Raw genomic sequence first — 23,812 nt, forward strand, 5'->3', positions numbered from 1 at the left:
ATTGGGTTTGCTACATCACATGTAAACCTATCTACCCGACTCTCATTCACATCACATGCAAACGGCGCATTGCAGGCATTTATAATCGCAGCAATAATTAAAGCTAAACTTTAAATCGGTGATGATCATGGATTCTAGTTAGGTCGTATTACAAGCACATGCACGTCAATCGATCAACTGGTCTTCAACTCTTGAATAGGTTCCAAGCCTCCTTGACTCGATCCTTGACCAACTCTTGATCCAATCGCCATCAACCGCTTAGACCCCTGATCATCTCATGCATCATCTTCGACTTGATCGTTGACGTACATCACATCACAGAAATACAACCAGATGTAAAATAAAAATAAAAATAAATTACATCTCCTTTTAGGAGGCACGCAGGCCTCTCAAAACATCAAATAAGATGCATGCAAGCATCTGAAAAATTACATGACATCGCAGATCACATCGCAGGTCATTACATTTGATACCAAAAGGGTTTGAATCCTATGATCATCACCATATGCAACAATTATAATTTTCAGATCTGATAATTAATTGATTATCTCATGACATAGGTTGCTGATCATGCTAATCATGATTCTAAACTTTGTAATCACATTAACAATGCTATTAGAATCATCCTTTTATCATATAAAAATTAGCATGTAAAAATCAGCACCCTAGAAAAATTCTGCATGCAGAAATTTTCAGCATGCATGATCATTTAATTTTCAGATCTAATAAGCCTACTTATAGTTAATTCTTACCTTAAACTACGAAGCCTAGGCTCTGATACCACTGTTGGAAACCCGCCTATGCCGCTGATATTTTAAAACAAAAATCAGATTGCAGCGAAATCGGCATAAGCGGGATCGACGTTCATCGCATGAACGCTGTTTCTAGACCGTTCGTAGTTAGATAAGGATTAATACTTTTAAAACTTTTAGGGAGATCAAATCTTCACCTTGTGCGGGTAGATGATCACCGCAAACTGAAGCTCGTGGTTTTAGGTTGAGGGTTCGTTTGAAGCCGTTCAAACGTCCGGCCTCTACGGGTATCCACACGAAGCAGAGGACCTGATCAAAGATCTCTTGTCTTCCCGGAGTGCTAGCTCCCTTGCAAAGACGTCTTTTGATGGCTGATCTCCTCTCTTTCTTTCAACTCTTGAATATGCTTGAGAAGAGGAAGAAGAAGGATGAAGAAGAGGATGAAGAAGAATCCCCACGCAGCCTTCTTTTCTTCCTTGCGTTGGATGAAGGAAGGGAAGGGGAGGAGGCCGCCAACACTTGGATCTTCTTCTTCCCTTGCTTGCGGCTGAAACAAGGAGAGGGAGAGGGTGGCCACGGCACAAGAGGGAGAGGCTTCAATGCTCTAGGGCGCCGGCTTCATAAGCCTTCTTATAGCCATCTAGGGCTCTTCCAAAGTAGGAGCCCTAGATGACTTTCCAAAGAGGGGGCGCCGGCCCCCTCTCTTGTGCCGCACCAAGTGATCAAGGGGAGGAGCTTGCGCCCCTCCCTCTTAGTAAACCCTAGTCCACATTAGGGTTTGCATTGCCCTAATGTGGTTAAGCCCTAATCCTATTAGGCTTAGCCCAAGGGTGAACCAATGGATCCAATCTAGGTAAGTACTAATCCAATTAGTACTTGAATCAATTTTGACTCAATTGAACTCTTCAATCCTAATCCAATTAGGAGTCTTATTGATTCATTAGATTAATAATTAATTGTGACTTAAGAAACCCTAATCCATATTAGGATGTATTTAATTTTAGTCCTAATCCAATTAGGACTCAATTTGAATCCGAAGTCCTAATCCAATTGGGACTTCTAGGAATCCTATTCTAAGTAGGAATTCACATTGAATTCAAAAATCCTATTCTAAGTAGGATTGTGGGAATCCTAATCCAAGTGGGAATCCCAGTCCTACTCCAACTAGGATTCCCAGTCCTAATCCAATTAGGACTTTAGGAATCCTACTCGAAGTAGGACTCTTGTTTCAAGTCCAATTAATTAATTCCCTTTGTTCCTTCTTCAACTGAATATCAATCGAATTGATTACTTGTGATTCCTAATCACTATTCAACCATCAGATCGGTCAATACTTCTAGTGTGTGTGACCCCATAGGTTCTACTCTGACTGGTAGTGAGATATATTGTGATCTCTATCACAATATCATTGAAGACTCCTTTCAATGGGTTGGAACAATTCCAACTCAACTCATTAGGGTTTATCGATCATCAAGATAATCCTTATGAGTCCCACCATCCACCAGTGACACCTAGCAGCATATAGTGGCTACCCAGCAGAATAGAATGGTGAACCTCTAGGTGCAGTTATCGTATGATACAGTCCTACTATCGTGGATCCCTACAGGACGGAGGTCATGGACAACTCGTCAAACCCCATCGTCTGTCATATGTGAAGATTTATTCGACTTAAGTTCGAGAGTGGAAAACTCTTTCTCCACTGTGCATACTGCCCCGGCCGAGGTCTTACGAACTTAGTCTTATAAATCACATAGGATCTCTCCTTATCTATCAAGGTCGATAGATTCCTTATAGGTGCATACCCTACTCCTACAGTGAACTTACTGTAGCCAATCTATACTGCATGGACCCATATGGCTAGGGACCATGTATGTGTGCAGTCAAACTACAATAACCTCCCTGTGAGTAGCCGAAGCACCGCAGGTCAAAGGACCAGTCACACTACTGCAACATCAAGCAAGTCACTGACGAGTGGATAGACATCCAAGTGACTTCTTGTCTTGGTCACGCTCAGTACCCTTGTTCTCTAACAAGCACCTGCACTATCACTTCAGTGTCCCTACACTGTGGACTCAAGTCTCGTCCATCCAGAAGGAAAGTGATCTGTGCACTGATCGGATCGATCACCGTCCTCGTGATGATCCATTGATCAGGAGCATTTAGAAATTAATCACCAATGACATATGGCTCAAATTCTCAACTCTTAAGAATATGCATCATTATCTTATTAATTTCTTGGACGATTCATAGACACATAAATAATATGAATGAAAAGATGCCTTTTATTTATTCAATAATAAATAGTCAAGTACAAAATTATGTCCCTAGAATTAACAATGTGTCAGCCAGATTGGCTTCTAGGGCATACATCTAACAACAGGTTGGAGGGATGGCAGATGCACACGCTCTCTATGATGGGCAGGATCACCTTAGTTCGATCAGTTCTTATATCGATTCCGACATATTATTTATCCAGCTCCTTCATTCCTGTGGTACTTTTGAGGTCTCTCGAGCAGCTATTTAGAAACTTTATTTGGGGGAGGAGCAGTGGTAGAGGTGGTATCCACCTGCTGGCGTGGGAGGTTGTGTGTCAGCCGACCAAGTCTGGAGGCTTGGGGGTTCAGTCATTGGTGGCGAGATGGGCGGTCCTTGTGGCTCGACATGCGGCTAGATTTGTGCTAGAGCCTGATAGTACGTAGTCCTCGTTGATGAAGGCCAAATATGGAGCTTTGTTGCCTAGAGCGTGAGTCGGCTGACACTATTCACCCGTATGGAAGGAGATGTGTGCCAAAGCTACGTTGGTGCTTCTGGAGATTAGATGGGCCATCAGAGACGGGCGATCCATCGATATTTTGGAGGATAGATGGGTGACTGACCAGTCGATCAGTCACCTACTGATCATGGTGGACTCGGCCAGGCTGGCAGGACTTAGGGATAGCGATCTGTTGGATCCGGATGGGGGTCGGTGGAGGGATGACTTAGTTCGAGAGGTTTTGGAAGAGCAGTTGGCAGAGATGGTCTTGGCTCTACTTGTCCCTGCCCGGACGGAGCCTGACAAGCTAGTATGGTTGCTGTAGGGGCGGTTGCGGGTGTGAGCCAGAGACCTCCACGCCCTGATCAGCAGGGAGCCAGCTCCGCAGATTGAGAGAGGATGGATTTGAAGGATGCAGATTCTTCCGCTTGTGATGCTCTTCATCTGTAAGGTGGCATGGGGCTGTCTACCGACCAGGAGTTTGCTAGCTCGGCGAGGTTTATGTATCACTTCATGCTATGAGGTGTGTACGGATATCGAGGGGATCATTACTCATGTTCTTTTGCAGTGCCCCATGGCCGGAGAGATATGGAGCAGGTCACCAGCATCTCTACCTAGTTCGGTGGAGTCTGCACAGGACTTGATTCTCCTGCTCAGAGTTTTCATGTGGAGTCCCAATTCTACGGAGGTAAGGATCCTCAGAGCACACTTGGCATACTACATATGGTTGGACAGGAATGCCGGCCTGTTTGAGGGCACGAGGTCACCCTTTAGGATGGTGGTGGATAAAGTTATACTACATGCGGGGGAGGTCACAGTCGTTGCTGCACTGTTTTCTTTCGAGATGGCCAAGAACATCTGGGGCACTCTCACCGCTATTACAGTGCTCAGGTTTGCCCTTGTTTCTTGGATGCCCCCACCTCTTGGTCATCTCAAAATGAACTTTGACGGCAACATATCGGTGGACGGGGAGTTTGGAGGCGTCAGGTTTGTGATTAGAGACTCTCTTGGCAGGCTAATAGCAACTGGTGGGCGCCGCACGCCGGGACTCATAATTGTTGGGGCCGAGCTTCGGGCAGCTTGGGAGGGTCTATCCTATGCGAGACGAGTATTTGGTGCTGAGCGGGTGCATCTTGAGGGGGATTCATCTTTGGTGATCGATTGGATCTGTGGAGTGGACATGTATGGTGATCGTCACCTCTCATCCGAGAGACGCGTAGACTAGCTCTGGAGATCAGTGTTTTTTAGGCAGTACATGTGTTTAGGGAGGCAAACCGGGCAGCAGACTGGGTTGCCTCCTTTGTCGCTCGGCATTCCGAAGAGTTCCTCTGGACATCTGCGGCAGCAGACATACCTTCTTATTTGTACTTTTTACTTTATCATAATGGTAGGATGTGCTTAAATTAGAATTTTATAAAATATCACTTTTATTAAAAAAAAAAAAAAGAAAAAGGAAAAAAAAAGAGGGAAAAATATTGGGAGTCGGAAGCCGCTATCGAGATTAAAGATTCCGGTCCCCTCTTCCCATATTCGCACGGTTCCTCCCTATTTTCCCTTCTCCCCTCTCGACGCTATAGAAAAGGTTCCTCTCTTTCTTTATCCCCCATCCCTTGATTTAAAGACCTCTCCTTGCCCCTCTGGAAGCGCCCGATCGCTTTCTATCAAAACCCTAATTCCTCTCTTCGCGATCTTCGTCGCATCTCCTCGCTCTCGATCTCCGGAATCGGAGGAGGGTTTTGGGGAAATTCGTCGATTCGACGGGGGTTATGAGTTTTGCTTTCTTGATTTGAATTCTTGAGGTTTTCTTGTGGATTGGTTGAGGGTTAGGGTTTGGGAAAAGATCCATGGCGGCGGAGGGGGAGGAGGTGGAGTACGAGAGCGATCCCGAGGATGCGCCGCTGCCTTCGATGAGGCGGAGGGAGGCTAGTGACGACGAGGACGGGGACAGGTCGGACGGGGGAGGCAAGCCGGCGAGAAGGGATCCAAGGCTGGGGATTGGATCTGATGGCGAGTCGGACGGTCAGGGCGGAGCCCATGTGTACGAAGATGATGAGGAATTCGGGGTGGAGGAAGATGTGGAGGAATTTGAGGCGGAGGAAGAAGTGGAGGAAGAACTCGTAGAGGAAGTAGTGGAACTTGAAGAGTCGACTGGTGAAGAGGCAGGGCATCATAGTTCTGCAGGGAAGGCTGAAAGCCCTGGCGAGGGGCATCCTCCAGCGGAGCCCGCTGGAGATGGCCGGAGATCTGGTGGGGAACCAGTGGAATATCGGGGCAAGAATCAAGTAGAAGAGGAGAAGAAGGAGAACGAGCCGTACGCTGTGCCGACTGCCGGGGCTTTCTACATGCATGATGATCGGTTTCAGGAAAATGGCCGAGGTCGCCACAGGTGCTGTTCGTTGTTATTTGGCCTTCGGTTTGCTATGTCTCTCCCTTGTCACTGATTTCTGAAGCATATACGTTCTTCGACTCTATGTTTTTCATTGTATCAAGTCAATATCTTTCATAACGTTTATAGGAGAAAGAAGGAAACGAAAGTTCACTCTTTTAAAATTTTATATAATGGTTTTTTTTCTAGGTTTGATTTGGTTGATCTTGATCATGTAGAATATGTTGTATCTTGAATAAGGGAACTGCTTTTCTTTTTTATTTAAATACGTAAATTATTTGTCATTCTGCACTTGGATTTTCATCATCAAATGCTGCTGTCAAATTTGGATTTTGAGTATCAAATTGAGAAAACTCAGGACACATCAGAGTACCTTCCAGAATTTTCACTTGTGGTTTTGTCAGATTCAGTTTTTATATGCTGTTGTTTTCCTCAAGAAACCATTGAAATCCATAGAAATCCTCACTTGGTCTATGTTTCATCATCAAATGCTGCTGTCAAATTTGGATTTTGAATATCAAATTGAGAAAACTCAGGACACATCAGAGTACCTTCCAGAATTTTCACTTGTGGTTTTGTCAGATTCAGTTTTTTTTTTTTTTTTTGTTGGTAAAAACAGATTCAGTTTTTAGATGTTGTTGTTTTCCTCGAGAAAATTCCATTGAAATCCATTGAAATCCTGACACGTCCCGTATATGGACAAATGATGTAAGATCACATCAAGCTTATCTTAGAAGCCATAATAGGGGCTTTAATTGTAAGGGCTTGTTTCATAGAGTGTACTGCTGGATATAACTGGTCCATTCACTGCATAGATCCTTGTCCTATGTGGCTGTTGGATATTGGTGCAAGACATAAGGGTAGGTGGTGTGAGGTGGGCCCTGGTGCTGTCTGTGAGCACCACACCAGCATCTGTTGGTGCCACTAGGTGTGAATGGAGCATTATTGTTTAGCATATTCTTTCCCAAAGCGAACTGAGGATTTTAGTTGTATATGCTATGCTTTCAAATTGTAGGTTTACTTAGCTTTTGCCTTGTTCCTCTGCAATTCTTTAATCATCTTTACTTGTGGTGTTTGGTTTTCTTTTCTTTTTTTTTGCTTGATAATTTCTTCATGGACTTGCTTAATGACAGTCAATATTGTTCTAGCACGTGCGGGCATTTTGAGAATATTAGACTTTATTGTGATGTCAGTCCCTTTTTATGCTTTATTTTGCTGATCCACTGGTTCACTTTACTAAACACACTCTTATTATGCCAATTTCAGTCAAAGAAAATGAGAGTCCCTGTTTGGATGCTAGTTAAGGGGCTGTTATCCTCTAAACTGGCTAACAACTGCAAAACATGATGTGTTATCGTTATTTGGTCAATGCGTATTGAAGTGGCTTTGCGGAGGGAGGTGAGATAGATTTAACAACCGGAGCTCTTTCTTCTTTCTCCTTCACTTTTTTCCACAACATATCCCACTAACCCACAGATGTCAACCAAGCAGTAATAACCCATGATTATTTGATTAACGGGTCATTACCAATGGTCAAAACCCTAGTTGGCTATTTGGGGACCAAACAGGGCCTGAGTTACGGGTGTGTCATGTGTATTGTCTTGAACCAGTTGCAGTGTGTTGCTGGTCGGTCGCTGCAATATTTGTAGTGCAGTTTTTGCGCTAGTTCTGGCTTTATTGGTAGGGTTATTTTGTAACAGCATGTAGCTTTATTGACATTCTGCTGGTCAGGTTGTTTGTTTGTGGTGGTTTAAGTAGCATTGGCTGCTTGTTTTGCGGTGGTCGTACTTGTTCAAGTTCTTCTGTTTTCTTAGATTACAAAATAATGGCTTTTTTAAGTTCTGGTAATGAAACTGACTCTGTCTGCATAGCTCTTCATATGATAGCTCTTTTTGCAATTCTGTTTTCCTACCCCACCATGTGTGTTATCTATATAACTCAGTCAAGTTGCAGTCTTTCTCGTAGTATAAAGGATGACCATCTTATAGGTTTGTTTCAATTTTTTTTTCCTTGCTTGCTACATGAGATCAGCAACTTATTCTCATAGAAGGTTGAAAATGATATAGTTAGTTTTACTGTGACAGTTTGAACTTTGATGCATATTGCCTTGATATGTAATAGAGAATGATTATTAGTCGCTGCATTTGCTGTTTTTTTTATTGATTTCTTTTTCTATCTTAAATAAGGAACATTTTTTGCCTCGTGTTTTGATGTAATGTAAAAAATATTGAATTCCTCTAATGGTCTGTTTTTCCTTTGATCATTACATCCAGGCGTATGTTTGGTGGGCGGAAATTGTGGGACCCTAAAGATGATCATGCCTGGGTGCATGACAGGTTTGAAGAGATGAATTTGAAAGATACACATTATGATGAGGTGATATCTTGTTTTTGAGTGCGTTCTCATTTTATCATTTCCTTCATGTGTTCAACTTCAGTTGTAACATATTGTCCTGAAATCACATGCAATTTTCTAAGAGGTGCGTACTCTATTTGTATTCCAGGAGAGGAGAAGATCCAAAGGTCGATTTAGAGGCCGTGGCGGCGGCAAAAGCCGGGGTAGCGATCGTGGTTATGCTAGGGGTAGCAGATCTCGTGCTTACTATGATGATGGTGGCAACCAAAGCCGTGCTCCAAAGTCTGTGAGAGGGAGAGGGCCAAGGCGCTATGAACCTATCCCCAAAAGCAACAGTGGGCCTCCTGCAACTCAAAACAAGCAGTAAGTATCGAATCCTTTCCCCTTTATTCTGCAACAAATGTAATTTCCCCTTTTCTGGGATTTGCTTATTGTGATATTCACGTGCATTTTCAGATCTGTCAAACCTCAAGAACCAACACCAAATGTTAATGCAGGGAGATCCCCATTTCAAACTTCAAGTGTGCAACCAGAACAAGTAGTTTCTAGGAAGCAAGTTTTTGCTTCTAGTTTAAGTTCTGCTTCTCCTCCATTTTACCCTTCTGGGTCATCCAATCAAGAAGTCTCCATGATTCAGAAAGGCAATGCACAAACTGGAAGTGCCAATAAGACACTGTCATCTTCGACGCCGATGGAGGATAATTTTCCACCTTCACAATCTGGATCGTTGTTGAGAGGAAAAATGGTTGTTGATTCGGTTGCTCATGATAGGTTATATGTTGATGATTCTCTCCGACAAGTTGCTGGAAAAACCATGGCTATTTCTCCATTGCAGTCATCTGGATTTTCCTTATCATCGACCACTTCTGGTCAATCTTCTAATTCCAGAGTTCAGGGGAGGGGTTTAAGCATTAGTGGACTGCCAAATAGTCAATCCACTGTGTCACATAATCAAGCTGCAAGAATTCCTGCTCAAACCCAGCCCCCAATAGCTCAACAGAGACCAGCTCAAACTCCAAATCAACCTGCATTACGAATTTCCACTCAGCAGTTGGGTCAGCGGCCTGGCGGTGGAAATCAAGTTTCATCTCCACCTCAACCTCAATCGGCAAATTCATCTGAGATTGGAGAGACTGATTCACCTCCAGGCTCAAGTAAATCCAAGACAGCATTGGTTGGAAAGGGGAAAACTAGTATTCAAGGAGCTGGAAGGGGCGCTTTTCTCTACAGTGGAGCTCAAGTTATTGGAGCAACTGGGGCTATGGGCCTTGCCCATGGTGACCAGAGCTTTCCTGGTACTCCAGCACTGTTGCCAGGTGTGTTCAATTTCGTTTTCTTCATTTTGATTTGCATGAGGAATTTTCTACCGCATTAGATAATAATATTAGCCTTGAGGCTGCACAAGAAGCATTGTGGAGATCTTTCCGCTACTAATTTTTTACCCCATCATGTAGCATTGACTGTAAATTGGTTGTGCCCTGCTTATTTTATTTTAAATATGGTGTGCTGCATTCATAAAATTTTTTCCTAGAATATCAGCAAGAAGAAAATTTTTTTCTTAATTTTTGTAGCATTCATTATGCCTTTTCCCCCCTTTTTCTTGTACACAGTTATGCAGTTTGGGGGTCAACATCCTGGTGGTCTTGGGGTTCCTACTGTTGGTATGGCTCTGCCAGGATACGTGGCTCAACCACAGCTTGGTTTTGGGAATTCTGAAATGACTTGGTAAAGTAAATATGCACATTGCTTATCATGTTCAATTAGGCTGAATAATTGGTCATTTGCTTTTACCAAACCTGGAATTGATGTAGGTACCTTATATGACATGTTTGGATGTTTTTTTAAAATAATTTTTTTACATTTTAATTGTATTTTCCTGAAAAGCCATTCTAGATTTAGAAGTAGATGTTGATTAGTTATGGTGTTGAATTTGTCCCCAAACAGCTGTAACCTTATTCCCTTTGCTGCTGTGAAACAGGGACATCATGAAGCTCATCATTCCCTTCTTTTTATCACATTTGTCTGCCAATTCTGATCCGACTTTGTTTTATATGCTGGTGGTATACTGCAGAATGCTTTTTTGACTTGATCAATTTGCATGTTTGCGATCATCTTTTCGAATGAATTTTTTTATAAAGTGTTTCAACTTCAATTATCTCATCTATGTATCAGAAATAGATACATAGATTAATGGTAACTTGCTTATGTATCAAATGTCTAGATTGGGTCGGGTAGGTTGGTGATGTATGTTTTTTTGGTATTTCAGTCAATTAGTTTCATACTTACATGTGATTGGCGTATATGTTTCTTCCAAGAACTAACTTGATAAAAGATCTATCTTGGAAAAAAACATGCTACAAACTTGCTTTGAGATATAAGCTAATTCTTCACATTTTTCATTAATTAATTGTCAACTGATTTTTTTTCTTTCTAATTTGAATATCAGGGTGCCGGTATTAGCTGGTGCTGCCGGGGCTTTGGGGGCATCATATTGCTCACCCTATATAGCACTTGATGGTAGTTATTATGCCCGTCCTTCAGGACAGATGTCTTCATCAGTTGCTTCCAGGTAAGTTTTATTATCATTTTTCAGTCTCTACAGGAATATCCTTTCCACTTTTCATGTCTACTTGTAGTTTTTTCAGTTACTTTCAGCTACCTTTTGTTTTGTTCTCTGTTTCGGACTTCATATGTTGTTTAAATTTATATATGTTGCTACCTGTACATGCAAGTAGATGAAACCTAGATTTGCATTCTAAGGAACTTCGATCTGGGCAGTAATATGATCAACTGTGTCCAGGATTACTTGGTGATTCAAGTGCCGAACAGGAGAGGCACTTCTTCTCTAGAATATTTTAGGTAATTGTGGCCTTCTTCTGTAGAATATTTTAAGTAATTGTGGCCTAAGGTGTCTGATTATATGGATCTAAACTTGAAAGCCTGAGACCTTTGTTTTGCCAGTCAGAGTTTATAAGTAAAGAATATAATGCAATAGAAGGAGGCTATAATTTTAGTACAGAAATTATTGAGACTGTTATAAGTTTCCAGTAAGATCAATGAAGAATCCATAGGGTAACCTAGTAAAAACTAGAGCTAATCAAGCACCAGGCTGGGTCGGACTCTACAGTAGAAGTTAGGCCCGATGCTTATGCGTAGGCCTGGTCTGGCTTGAACATCGGGCTTATATTTTTGCCTAATGCCTAGCCCATTCTTGAAGAGCCAATCCAAACCTGTCCACGAGGCCTGATTTCTCTTTCCCCCCACTATTATAGGCTAAACTATACATTTTAGCTAAACAATATAATTTAATTCTCTCAACCTTTGGCAATATAGCAATAATCAATACCTTTAAGGCTTAAATGTACTGATTATTAGTTAATATAGTTAACATTACATATATATATATATATGTATGTATGTATATAGTGTTAATTTTATATATATATATATATATATATATATATATATATATATATATATATATATAAAATCTTAAGCTGGCTTAAGCTGGGCTGTTTTTTGATTTTTCCATGTCCGGCCCGATTTGTAAATTGGGCCTTCTTTTTTGTCCAGGCCCCTCCAACAAGCCTATTTTTAGTGTCCAGGCCTGCTAAATTTTGGGCTGGGCGGGCCATCTGGCCTCTGATCAACTCTGATAAAAACTAGACAAGAGGAAGAAAAAATTTCTTTTCTTTAATAGTTATTTATTTATTTTTACCTTGGATTGAAGGAAAAAAAGTTGGGGGGGGGGGAGGTTACAGGTTTCCATTACTTAAGGGTTACACTTCCGGGAACATCATTTGTCACTCAGTGGATGCACCATTTCAGACATCGCTCATGCTCATTTTTTTGTCAAAGATTATCCCTCATCCACATTGAAACTGCACCATCCATGCAGGGAGATCTAACCAGGTCTATGTAACTTGTGCCTGACCAGCAGAGTGGCTCTTGGCCCATGAGAATGCCTATTTTTCCAGTGAACTCAATGTGCAGATACTGACGTCAGGGGAGACCTAAGAATTAACCAGCCCCATGAGGTGGGCTCAACAAACCATGTAAATGGTCTACTGCTGACTAAAGTAATTTAACTATAGCTCTTTTAGCTTTGTCCTGCAGTACAGTTAAGAGCATTTAGCTACATTCTGGAGGAATTTGTCAATCTACCCTGAAGCTACATGGGAAAGAATAGATAGTTTTTCTTTCCTTCTTTTTGGGTTTGCCCCCCGTAAAATGCCTCTGCGTACTAATGAGATTGCAGAGGTTGGGCCATGGCGAAACTTGGGTGTCATGGGTTCGAAACATGGAATCAGTCTTCCACACGTGGGGATAAGGCTGCGTAAATCTATCTCTCCCCAGACCCACAGTGGCTGGAGCGCGTGCTGGAAGGCCCCTTATTTTTAATAATAACGAGATTGCAATGAGTTTACATCAAACACATTCCAATTTCTATTTCCTAATTTATTCCAAAATAGTAACTTAAATTAATTACTGAGAACTTTCTTTGATGCCTTTCTGTTAATAAGAATGAATAAACAAAGGTGCTGGTCACTTATGCTTGGGCTTCTGCTAGAAGAAACACATTTTAATACTTTTTATATTACAGGGATTCTCTGCCTTTAGTGCTAGGCAATCTTGGTTTGTAATTAGTTTTAAACATACAGTTTTTTTCTTTAATTTAACATTATCAAGTAGTGATTGTCCTGACTTACAATGTAAGCTAATGTACATAATGGCTATGGTATCAGAAGAAAATAAGCCAGGCCTTAAGATGCAATAATTGTGTGGATCTTAATCTTTCTCCTTGAGTTAAATTTGGCACACTTTCGTATGTCATTGATGTTCTTAAACTCACATCTGACAACTAACTCTTGTTTTCTGATAATATTATGACTTATATCTGACTTTTTGCTTGACAATGACTTCACATTCAGATAGTTGCATGTTATTTTGTCTTATTTTGCTTCTTTTCTCTTTTGGCCAATAAGTTGTACATGTAGTTTATATCCCTCTCTTTTATATATGCATATACACACACACACACAATAAAAAAGGGATAATTATTACGACATGATTGCCAGTTTATGGTAGTAGAGTGAATTGCTTCTTGTTCTGTTTTCTTCTTGGGTAGAGGAATTACTTCTTTGTTATGCTTGGATATTCTAAGGTTTATTATACGGTATAGGAGCGCATGAGTTGAAAATTTCATGTAATCTGACCTCATAGAGCATTACTTATGGTGATCAAAGCTTGATTCCAGTGTGATATTTTAATTCCTGTATTGATGTGTAGTTGTGTAGCACCCCCCCCCCCCCCCCCCCCCCCCACTTTGCAAAAAAAAAGAGAGTTATATTACAGTGTTTTCTTAAGCTTTGTATAAAATCCTGAATGCCACTGATTTCCTATGCTGCAGGGAAACTAGTACAGCTAAACCTGCTAATTCCTGGAAACCTCCAGAGAGACCTGGTAGAGTACTAATACATGCCTTCTTTTGTTGCACTTGTAAAATGACCGGTCACCAAAATCTATTTTCACCAAAAAATTTTCTAATCCTTTTATTATAGTAAGTTTCTTGAGTTCACTCACCTATTTTGCAGAGATAGTGAATGACGAATTTGGGCAACGCCAGAACAAGCCTCGTAGGTATGTTAAATCATGTCTGATCTCAATCTGAGTACTTTCTGAATTTGTGAAATAGTCACAAATTCTCCCAATAGCTTTGCTATTGCTTTCTGAATGTGTTAAAAATTATATATATAATATTTTATTTATTTAGTTTTGTATTTATGTTTTAGCAGATATTCAGAGATGAACTTTGGCCAGTGAAATACATACTTAAGATTGAGTGTGTTTGAATAAGCAGCTTAAGGTCAGGAACCTAGATATCTTTCCCTGCAAGATGTTTTTTTTTAATCCACCTTTTGTTGTTTTCTCAGTTCTGTTTGTGTTCATTCCTGCAGACCCGTTTCCTAGCCCTCTGTGATCTTCAGCTTCTTATCTGGAGCACGTTGGGTTGCCTGGTGTCCCTTGAAATGCTAGGTTTGTGTTCTTTTTGGCATTTGTCTATCATAATAATATAAATTCAAGCTCTGATATTCATTATTGGAAATCGGAAAAGGAAAAAAAGGTATTTTGATGCACTAATGATACAAATGGCACCATTTTATATCTTGTCAGTCTGATCATTATTTAATTTATTTCCGCATAATATACTATAGAGCTGTTAACTAATGGTTTTAGATCTGTTCTAGCATGGCATTTTTTTGACTAATTCCTTATTTTAGTTCCTCTTTATTGATTGATGACCATGGAAGAAGAATCATGTATCTAGATTTTTGTATTGTTTTCTTCTTTGTAATCTTTTACTGTGTACATTTTAGTTGAAATTTTTATACGAGAATCAATACTGTAATAATACTCTCAAAAAGTGTTAATGCTTTTATTATGAATTTTAATATATCTTGTATAGCATTTGTGAGTGTAATGCTGATGACTATGTATATAGGCCTTATGCTAATCTTGCACGATCCTAGGGTACATTGGTTCTTTAAATTATATTCTGTCCATATTAGACACATGGGACACAGGTACTTGTTTGATACAATTCTTGTTAGACATTTGTTTCCCAGTGTCCTATTTTCTAATTTTAAAAAAAAGGGCTCTGGAAACTTCTTGATGAGTATTTTATTTATATATTTTAAATGATGGAACTGTCGACCAATCTTAAAGTAATGGTGCACATGGGTTGCGGTAGGGGGCAACTTGAAACTAAGCTGAACCTGATTGGTTCTCGACATTTGGAACTGTAACCAAACTGTCTAAAATTGGAACTGAAATGAAGCAATCCATTCAAGACCAGGTCGGTTCAGGTTGGTTCTCAGGTTATTAAAAATTACATAATTTTTTCAGCAGCAATAATTTGTTCATTTTATTCTATTGAAGCCCATTAATTGCAAGCAGCAAACCACACAAGCCAACTAATATTCTATCGAACAGCATCTTTTTGAGCAAAATCTATTCGACAACATCAAACAATAAGAGAACACACAAAAAATATGAATACAATAAGAGAACACAAAAAAATGAACTGTAAATTTTAGATATGTTATAACAACGAGAAAACTGAATGGGTTATTAAACAAATGAAAACTTAAAACATTAACCTGTGACTGAAAATTGTGCAGTGGTATATATTTTTATGTTATAATTTTTATATAATACTTAATAGATCAGTCTGGTTCAGGTTAGATTTGGTTACTTAACCCGCTTGACCTTGAGCCAAACCAATGCAATTGGGCTTCAAAAACCAGAGCAGGAACCAACTGATCCATGTTAAAACCTGGGCCAAACCGACCAAATGAGGTTGTTTTGGTTCAGATCTCAAGTTGATCTGAAACCATGTATGTCGTTATTTTAGAACTTATGATGTTGATGTTATCATATAATGTATGGACCATGATCTATGTCTGAGTGATGATTAAATGATTTGGTCGTGGATGTTGATGTTGTTTTATGGAGTTTTACTATATTAATGTGATAACACATTATTGTTATTTAGCCTTTCCACAAGCGGGGGTAAGTGGGAGAAATTGGAAGCATTAGGAAATACTCGTGCTTGTTCATCAGCAGCCGTTGGTGACTATTGCCATCTTGTGGCTGGTATCTGCCACATGCCATTGATAGGGAAAGGATGGGGTTTAAGGTTTCACATGATGAGGAGGGGAGATAAAATGTAAGCATTCTGCACTCTGCCTATTTACACGAGTCCGGACCTGCATATGAAACTCAGACTGTTTAAGTCTTGACCTCATCTGGCTTCCAAGGCATATCCGCTGCACTTATGCAGCCCATATGCAGCTAGAGACCATGCATGGCCTGTGTGGTGCAGTCCAGGGTTCTTCTCGTATATGAGGCCTCATAATCTTAGAACATTGAGAGTCTGGTAAATTTTTTTTATAAGGATGCTCGTCCCTTAGCAATATCTATTGAAAGCCAAAAGTGTGGTGGAAGTCTCGTATACTTGACTAGTGAAGTGAATCAACTCTTCTATCTAGAAACTACATCGAGCTTCTTATATGTGTGCAAGTATAACCCAAAATTTACATGCAATACAACATCTGCATTATAGTGACAATCTCGTCTTTCCAGTATCAATTGGACTCTTTTCGTATGTTCTGAAAAAAGTTTTTAGTTATGTTTGTTTAAGTTTCAACATGTCCGCCTGTAACACTAGGTATCTACTCCTCTCGTGAGGAGATGGTATCTGCTCTCAGGTCAGAAATTTTAACTGGGCAGTCAAATTGAAGATCCACACCAATGAGATCTATATCATTAGAAATGTCTATAGTCAAAAAATAACGTGTTTTTGATGGTCTTTAATCTATACATCAAATGGGTTCCAAAATGTATGGTTAAAGTGATATGCCTATGTTTTGATATGGTCTAAGCATTAAAATCTATTGATTTTTAATCCATACATATTTTAACATGTGTATATCATGGTCAAATAAGGTGGATTTTCAATTTGAACGCTTTATTATGTATTTTAGCAAACTAGCACAATGAAAACCGTCATTTTTTATATCTTCTTGATGCATAGGTTAAAGATCCCCAAAAATATGATTTTTGGCTGTTAGATTTTTTTTTTTATAGACAAAAGGGGAGGGGGGGAGGAAGGGACAAGCCCACCCCCGCGTTGCAGCCTCCACTGGGCCCCCACCCCGCCAGGAGAATGTTCGATGTAGGCAGAAATGACTGTGTGTTGGGCACCCCGGCCGGTTTTACTCATACCTTCCTGACCCGTGGGTCCGGCTCGTTACCCCTTCGGGCTTCGGCACGGTTACCCCTGGTGTCACACCCTTGAAAAGGTCGGAATGGAGTAACCAAATTTTTCCTTGAGTTCTCCCTCTTTTCGGTGTGCGGCACTAGTGTGGAGTTGGCTACCCACCACTAGTCAGCCTCTTGCATGCGCCAAGGCCGGATCAAGCCCCGCATGCGTCTTGGCTCGGCTGAAACCCTTGCCAAGACCCTATCCTACCAAGCACACACATAGGCACAAGTCTTTAGGGGAAAGAAGGCTTGTATTGCTCATACCAACACAAATCCCTCCTCACAAGCCGAGGAGATAGCCACCACATTGGCCCCTCTAAAAACCCCCAGCCAACCTTGGCCCCCAACCCCAAATAGAACCCTCACAAAACTCCATTTGGTGGACGCATGTACAAGGATAGCTCACCTCTTTCGAACTCCCCTTCAGCCCACACTTAGGCCTAGGCTTTCCTCCCGAAGCCTCCAAGGAACCCCAAAGTGGTCGGCCAAGGAACCCTCCCTTGGCTCACAAGTCTTCCGCAAGGAAGCCTTCTCTTTGGCTTCTGCCAAGCGTGCCTTGGCCAAGCTCCTCTTGGCCAAGGGCCTAGTGGCCCGGCACTCCTTTGGCGACCCTCAAAACAGCCCCAAAAGCAGCCCGTCCAAGCCTCCAAGCTCTTTCTCCAAGTCCAAGTCCTTCTCAAATGCAGCCGCCCAAGGCCTTTTATAGTGCCCTTGGAGATGGCATTTCCCTAGTCGGTTGCAACCACCCCTTAGCACCACAATCCGTGTGGCCTTCCTCGCCTCCCATTGGCCAACAAGACCTTCACCCGGATTTGTGCTTCCTTGGCGGTTGAGGAATGTGCTTCCTCTTGCCCAGCTGCCCAGCAGCCTGCCCAGCCACCGCCCAATGCACAGCAGCCTGCCAAGTGTCCATGGACAGCCCATGTGACTGCCCGCTTGCAGCTTGCTGAGGGAACAGCCCATGTGCGGCTGTCTGCCCAGCCGCCCAGGGCCGCCCGGCGCCCTGGTCCACCCGCGCGCGCGCCCGGCACGCGCGCCCAGGCCCGGCCGCGCGCGCGCCTGCGTGCGGCCAGCGCCCTGCGCCTGACTGGGCGGGCGCGCACCTGCGCCCGCAGCCTCTTGCGCGCGCGCGCCTGCCTGCGCGCAGCAGTGGCCCGCCCGGCCATTGCTCTGGCCTTGTCGCTCGGCCGCGTGCGCACCTGCGCGCGGCCTTGCTGGACTTGGGCGCGCCCCGCGCGCCCTTCGCGCTGCTGCCACTCGGCCGCGCGCGCACTTGTGCGCGGCCCTGCTGGTTCGCCGTCTCTGCGCGTGCACACCCCGCGCGCACGCAGGTCAGGGTCTGGCCTCGGCCACGCGCCCTTTGCGCGGCCCTTGCGTCCGTCCTGCCGTGCGCCCTGCGCACTGTCCTGGCGCAAGGCCCGGCCCTAGGCTTACCTGGCCGCGCGCGCCCAGCGCGCGCCAGTGCCGCTCTGCCGTGCGCACGCCCGCGCACGGTCCGCCGGCTGTGTGCGCGCGCCGCGCGCGCACTTCTCTGCTCGGCCTGGCCGCGCGCACACCTGCGCTCGGCCCGCTCACGGCCAAGTCTGGGCACGCGTCTACTGCACATGCCGTCCCGAGGCCTGGTGCGTGCGCCTCCTTCGCACGCCGCAGCGTCCGCCCTTCCGTGCCCCGCGCACGGCCTGCAGGTGGGCCGACGCCTACGCGCCCCGCGCGCTCTCTTGGCCTCCATGCTTGGCCCATCCACGCGCGCCTTTGCGCATAGGCCAGCGTCCGTGCACGACTCCGCTGCGTGCGCCCCTGTGCACAGGCTGGATCCGGCCTGTCTCCGCTGCACAGGGCCACTGCCGATTGCGCTGCAACCTGCGCACTGTGCAGTGCGCACAAGGCCTGGCCACGGCTAAGTGCCCGGCACGCCTCCTGCGCGCCCGTGGCCATCATGCGTGCGTACACCCGTGCACGCCCCGGCGCCTGGCCCGGCTGTGCTCCTCCTTCGCACAGCCCGTGCACAGGCCAGCGCCGGCCTTTGGCCACTCGCGTGTGCTCCGCGACACACTTCCTCGCTCTGCCCGGCCGTGCGCCCAGTGCCACAGCCTGCGCATGGCAGAGCCCGCGCACGCCCCGCGCGCGCCATAGCCAGGGGTGTGACACCTGGTGTGAGTACGTCGCACCTGGCACCATCGAGGCTACCAGCGGATCAATAAGCCTTCCCAGACCCCGTGTCCGAGCAGGGAGCATCCAGTTTCCACAATTTAATCGACGGCCGTGCGTTTCGAACTCGGAACCACTTGGTTGGAAATAAGGCCCGGTTCCACTGAGCTATCACCTCAGTGGCTCTGTTAGATATTTTCAGTGGTATAAATCGTGATCAATAGTGTGAATTTTAGATTTGGATGCCCAATTATTAGATTTTGGACCTGAGAGATGTAGATATCATTTATCTTGAGAGGATATATGTATAGTTATGTATATAATTGCGCTTGTTTCTGCCTGATGGAGGCCCAGGCTCTTAACTTATGACATGGTGGTGCTGTTTGCTGCTTATCTTTTTGCATCTTTTGTGGAGTAATATTCTCGACAATTGGTTATGTTTCCAAGTAACTCAGTTACTGTCAGGCACTTTTATGGGGCTAATTATTATTTATGTAACTGTTTATTAGTGCTTGATGAGAGGTAAAAAGGGTCAGTTGTTTGATTTGGTTGTGATAATCTATCAAAATTGGTGCTATTGAGGAATTGTCAATATCTTAATACTCCAGTGAAAGCTCACTCAATTTGTGGAGGCAAATTTCATAACATAATCATCTAGGAAACCAAAGATTAATCTAGAAGGAGATATAATAACCCTTGCTTGCTCTGATACATTATCTGAGGTGGCTGAAGTTTTAGCTTAATTCAATTGAGCATGCCATGATTTTGACTCATCTTTTGCTAGGTATTAGCAAGTTCTGTTTTGGTGAATTAGAGTACAACTTATTTAGGGATATGATGAAACTCTTTGATCCTCAGATCCGATGTTTGTATACTGTATTGATTCATGTTTGATAATTTGCACACCAATACCAGCAGCATTCCCGGTTGACACTTGGTTCTTGATGAAGCGGGTTTGCCTTTGTTATGATAATTGAATTGATTGTATGGAAGAACCTGCTTATAGTGATGGTCCCTGGTGTCAAAACGAGGCAACTTTGGTAGAGTCTTGTCCCTTCAGGATTGCTGCATTTGGATTTACAAACCTGCACTTGTCTTTATAAGATTTTAAACCCTCTGTATTATTAGCTTCCACGAAATTCCTCTGTTTCAACTTTTGTGTTTCCTGGCACCATCATAGATTTACAAATACATTATCATAGAGGTGTGGCTATGTTGAGTGCTTACTGTGCATTACGTTGTTGGCTTCTGCAGCTATGTAACGCCTGTTCTTGCTGTAATCGTGCGAGAAGACCATTATGCAGCAGGGCGGGTGGCATTCTCTTGTTTGAACTGTGGTAAGATATTTGGGAATTATACTGTTTGTGATAGCTTAACATATATTGCTGAACTGCCATTGACTGTTCGAGTTATGAATTTGCAGGTATTGTTTAGTTGTTGATAGAAGCTTGTGAGAATGGTGGCAAGCTTCTGTTAGGAGTGAAGTGTTGAGAAATAAATTGCAGTGGTGGTTAGTTTTACTTTCATTTCTAGTTTGTCTTGCTGTGGAGTCTTGTTGGGTAGAATTGCTCGTCCTATGAGCTAATGCACCTTGTTAATCTGCTGTATACCTTTTTTCAAGTTAATATGACTGGTGTTTATGTTATATAGTGCTCTATCTGAATTCTCCTAATTAGTTGCTGGAGGCCAGCTTGAGAGATTGTCTCTGGGAATTATCATTTTCTGATGTTTGTTGCTATATCCATCTTGCCAGCTTGACGGGTCGGATGAGTGAGTTGCCGCACTAAATATAGGGCAAATTGTACTGACAAACTTTCAATTTGGAGACACCTCTTCATCTTTAAAATTTTTCAAACTAACCCTTTTAAGTTTTCAAATCTTCTGAAAGTAGCCCTTCCATTCATCTCCGTTAATATCTCAGTTGATAGAGTAGTGGCACGTGATCATCCTATAATAGCATTAGGCGATTGTAGAAAAAAATACTCTTGATATATATTAAATAGGGGAATATTTCAAAGGTTTTTTTTTTTTTGCAATAGATTTCAAAGTATTCTTTATATGGGGTTTGTAATTAAAGTCATCTATCACACACATCTCAAAGCACTCTAAAGTTTTCTGCACAAATTTTAAAGAGCTCTCGGTATATAATCCATGGAAAAAGGATCATCTATTGTATGGATCTCAAAGCACTCCGAACTTTATTCATTTACATGTATCTCAAAGCATTCTTAGTATATGGTCATAGTGAAAGATTATAATTATGTGGATCATAAGTCACTCTGAACCAGATCTTAAAACACCCTTAGTATGTGGTCTATTGCTAAGAATCACTCACCATGTAGATCTCAAAGCACTTCGAACCTTTTTATTCATATGTTAACATAGATCTTAAAGCATCCTTAATATGTGGTTTATAGTTATGGATCATTCATTGCATAGATCTCCAAGCACTTAAATTTTAGTTATCCATTTGTATAGATTTCAAAGCATCCTTAGTATATGGTCTATAATTAAGAATCATCCACAGCGCAGATCTTAAAGCACTTCAAGCACCATTCATCAACTTGCAAGATCTTAAAGGACGACCACTTACTGCATAGGTCTCAAAGCATTCCAAACTCTCTCGTTCATCTGTCTACATAGATCTCAGTGCACTTAGTATATGACACATAGATAAGGATCACCCAATATGCGGATCTCAAAATACTTCGAACCCCTTCATTCATCTACCTACATGGATCTCAAAGCATCCTTAGTATACGACCCATAATTAAGGATCACCCACTATACAAATTCTAAAGTGTTCCAAATTTTCTTCATTTATCGTAAATTTTAAAGCATCCTTAATATATGGCCCATAGCTGAGGATCCCCCACCTGCGAATCACAAAGCACTCCAAACCTTTTCATTCATCCGCCTACATAGATCTCAAAGCACCCTTACCATATGACCATATTTAAGGACCCATTGCACAGTTCTTAAAGCACTATGAACTTTATTCATCATAGATTTCAAAGCATTTTTACCGTATGACCCATAGTTAAGGATCACCATTTTGCACAGATCTCAAAGTACTAGAATTTCATTCATCTGCTTGCACAGTCTCAAAGCATACTTAGTATATAGCCCACAGTGAAGTACCTTTTTCTTAAAAAAAGGCTAATACCCGAAAGTGGTGGGCCAGAGAGCGGTAGAGAGAGAGAGCGAGAGAGAGAGAGAGCGGGTGCGCCAAAGTTCGCGCTACCTAGGGGGTCTCTAGGGAATTCTGTCGAACAGGTGTGGGGGAGTGGCTCACGGCCAACCTTGGGGGTGGCTCGGCAATGCCGGCTCCGGAGAAGGCCGAGGGACCTAGAGTCTCTGCTCTTGGGGGTGGTGCGAAGGGTAGCACATGGGCAGAGGTGGCGAAGGGTGAGCCGAGGAGGCAAACATGGACGTGTCATCGGACTTCCCTGTTGGAGCTGGAGATGTTGCAGAGGAAGTTCACTGAGGTGGTGGTTGTTCCCGAGGAGGAACTGGAGGGGAACCGGGCGGAGTGGCGGAGCACAACGGTACTAGTGCGAAGCTTGGAAAGAAGTGTCCCGGCGGATTGGGTAGCGAGGGAGATCAAGCGGGTGGGGCGTCTGGGCTATGAGGTGGAGTGTATTATGCTTATGGACGGATTCATTGCCGTCCGTTTTGCAAATGAAGGGGATCGGGAGGCCGCGATGGCGAATGGCCTGTGGATGGTTGCCGGACAGCTTCTTGCTATGGATCGGTGGCACCCTAACTTCATTCCTGGGGAGGAGGGTGTAGGAAGGGTGGTAGTATGGCTTCGCTTGCCGCGGCTGCCATTGGACTACTGGAAGAAGCCCACTATCCTTCGAATAGCATCTAGTGTCGGGATCCCGCTGGCTTTGGATGGAGTCACAGAGCAGGGGCGGCGGTACGGCTTTGCCAGAGTTAAGATCGAACTGAACTGTTCCGTCCCACTCAAGCCGGGCACTCTGGTGAGGGGATGTTCGGAGGGGGCAGGGGAGCTCTTCTGGCAGAGCTTCATTTACGAAAATCTGCCGGCACCCTGTTCTCGGTGTGGTCGGATCGAGCATGCAGCTGTGGAGTGTCTCTACCACTCGACGGCCCGTGGGGCGGCGGAGCTGGGGGAGGTCCAGGGGAAAGGTAAGGAAGTGGAAGGGACGGACTTCCCGAAGAGCTCGAACCAGGTGAATAGGGAAGGTGATATCCCAGAGGAAATGCCGGCGTTTGGACCGTGGATGGTCACAAGTAACTCTCGATATCCATGGGCAGCTACGAAGCAGGCTCGGGGAAAGGAGAAAAGTGAGTCCGGGGCAAGGTTGAACTCGATGCCGACTTCTCCTCGCTCCGGCAAGAAACCTTCCGAACACAGAACGGAAGATGAAGCTTATCCGATCGACGCCGAGGGGTGGCAAAAGCCTACCAAGCTCGCCCGACGGAGGACACCGGAGAAGGATGTCTCGGCATCCGGTGTGGGTGTGAGCAAGGCCGGACCGAGTAAACTCTCCCAGGGAGCGGAAGCGGGGGTTGAGTCAGGCCAAGAGCTAGGTTCGGACCGGGACGATGCTGATCCGATTTGGG

The 23,812-nt window shown here is 43.6% G+C and overlaps 1 protein-coding gene across 2 annotated transcripts; it reads left to right on the top strand.

Annotated features, from left to right (window-relative positions):
* Positions 1 to 4,936: 4,936 nt before the first annotated feature.
* Positions 4,937 to 20,864, top strand: LOC103696977 (protein MLN51 homolog). Of its 2 annotated transcripts, none has more exons than XM_039120341.3 (12): positions 4,937 to 5,890; positions 8,164 to 8,266; positions 8,394 to 8,608; positions 8,702 to 9,561; positions 9,856 to 9,970; positions 10,692 to 10,814; positions 13,656 to 13,708; positions 13,840 to 13,885; positions 14,038 to 14,111; positions 14,203 to 14,281; positions 20,474 to 20,556; positions 20,643 to 20,864. In XM_039120341.3, exons 1-9 carry the CDS (start codon positions 5,349 to 5,351, stop codon positions 14,066 to 14,068), a joined length of 2,088 nt encoding a protein of 695 aa, XP_038976269.1. In that variant the 5' UTR covers positions 4,937 to 5,348; the 3' UTR covers positions 14,069 to 14,111; positions 14,203 to 14,281; positions 20,474 to 20,556; positions 20,643 to 20,864. The 2 variants fall into 2 exon arrangements, with proteins under 2 accessions (XP_038976269.1, XP_008776943.2); XM_008778721.5 differs by having other exon boundaries at positions 4,964 to 5,890; positions 14,041 to 14,111.
* Positions 20,865 to 23,812: the final 2,948 nt, after the last annotated feature.

Source organism: Phoenix dactylifera, chromosome 1 (assembly GCF_051530095.1).
Source record: "Phoenix dactylifera cultivar Ajwa chromosome 1, Ajwa_hap1_PhDact_Kaust_v1.1, whole genome shotgun sequence".
NCBI classification, from domain to species: domain Eukaryota; kingdom Viridiplantae; phylum Streptophyta; class Magnoliopsida; order Arecales; family Arecaceae; genus Phoenix; species Phoenix dactylifera.

Coding starts and splice junctions, on each gene's coding strand:
- LOC103696977 (XM_039120341.3), top strand. CDS start 5,349: ATGGCGGCGGAGGGGGAGGAGGTGGAGTACGAGAGCGATCCCGAGGAT. Junction 9,562..9,855: donor TACTCCAGCACTGTTGCCAG/GTGTGTTCAATT, acceptor TCTTGTACACAG/TTATGCAGTTTGGGGGTCAA. Junction 13,886..14,037: donor CGCCAGAACAAGCCTCGTAG/GTATGTTAAATC, acceptor TTTATGTTTTAG/CAGATATTCAGAGATGAACT.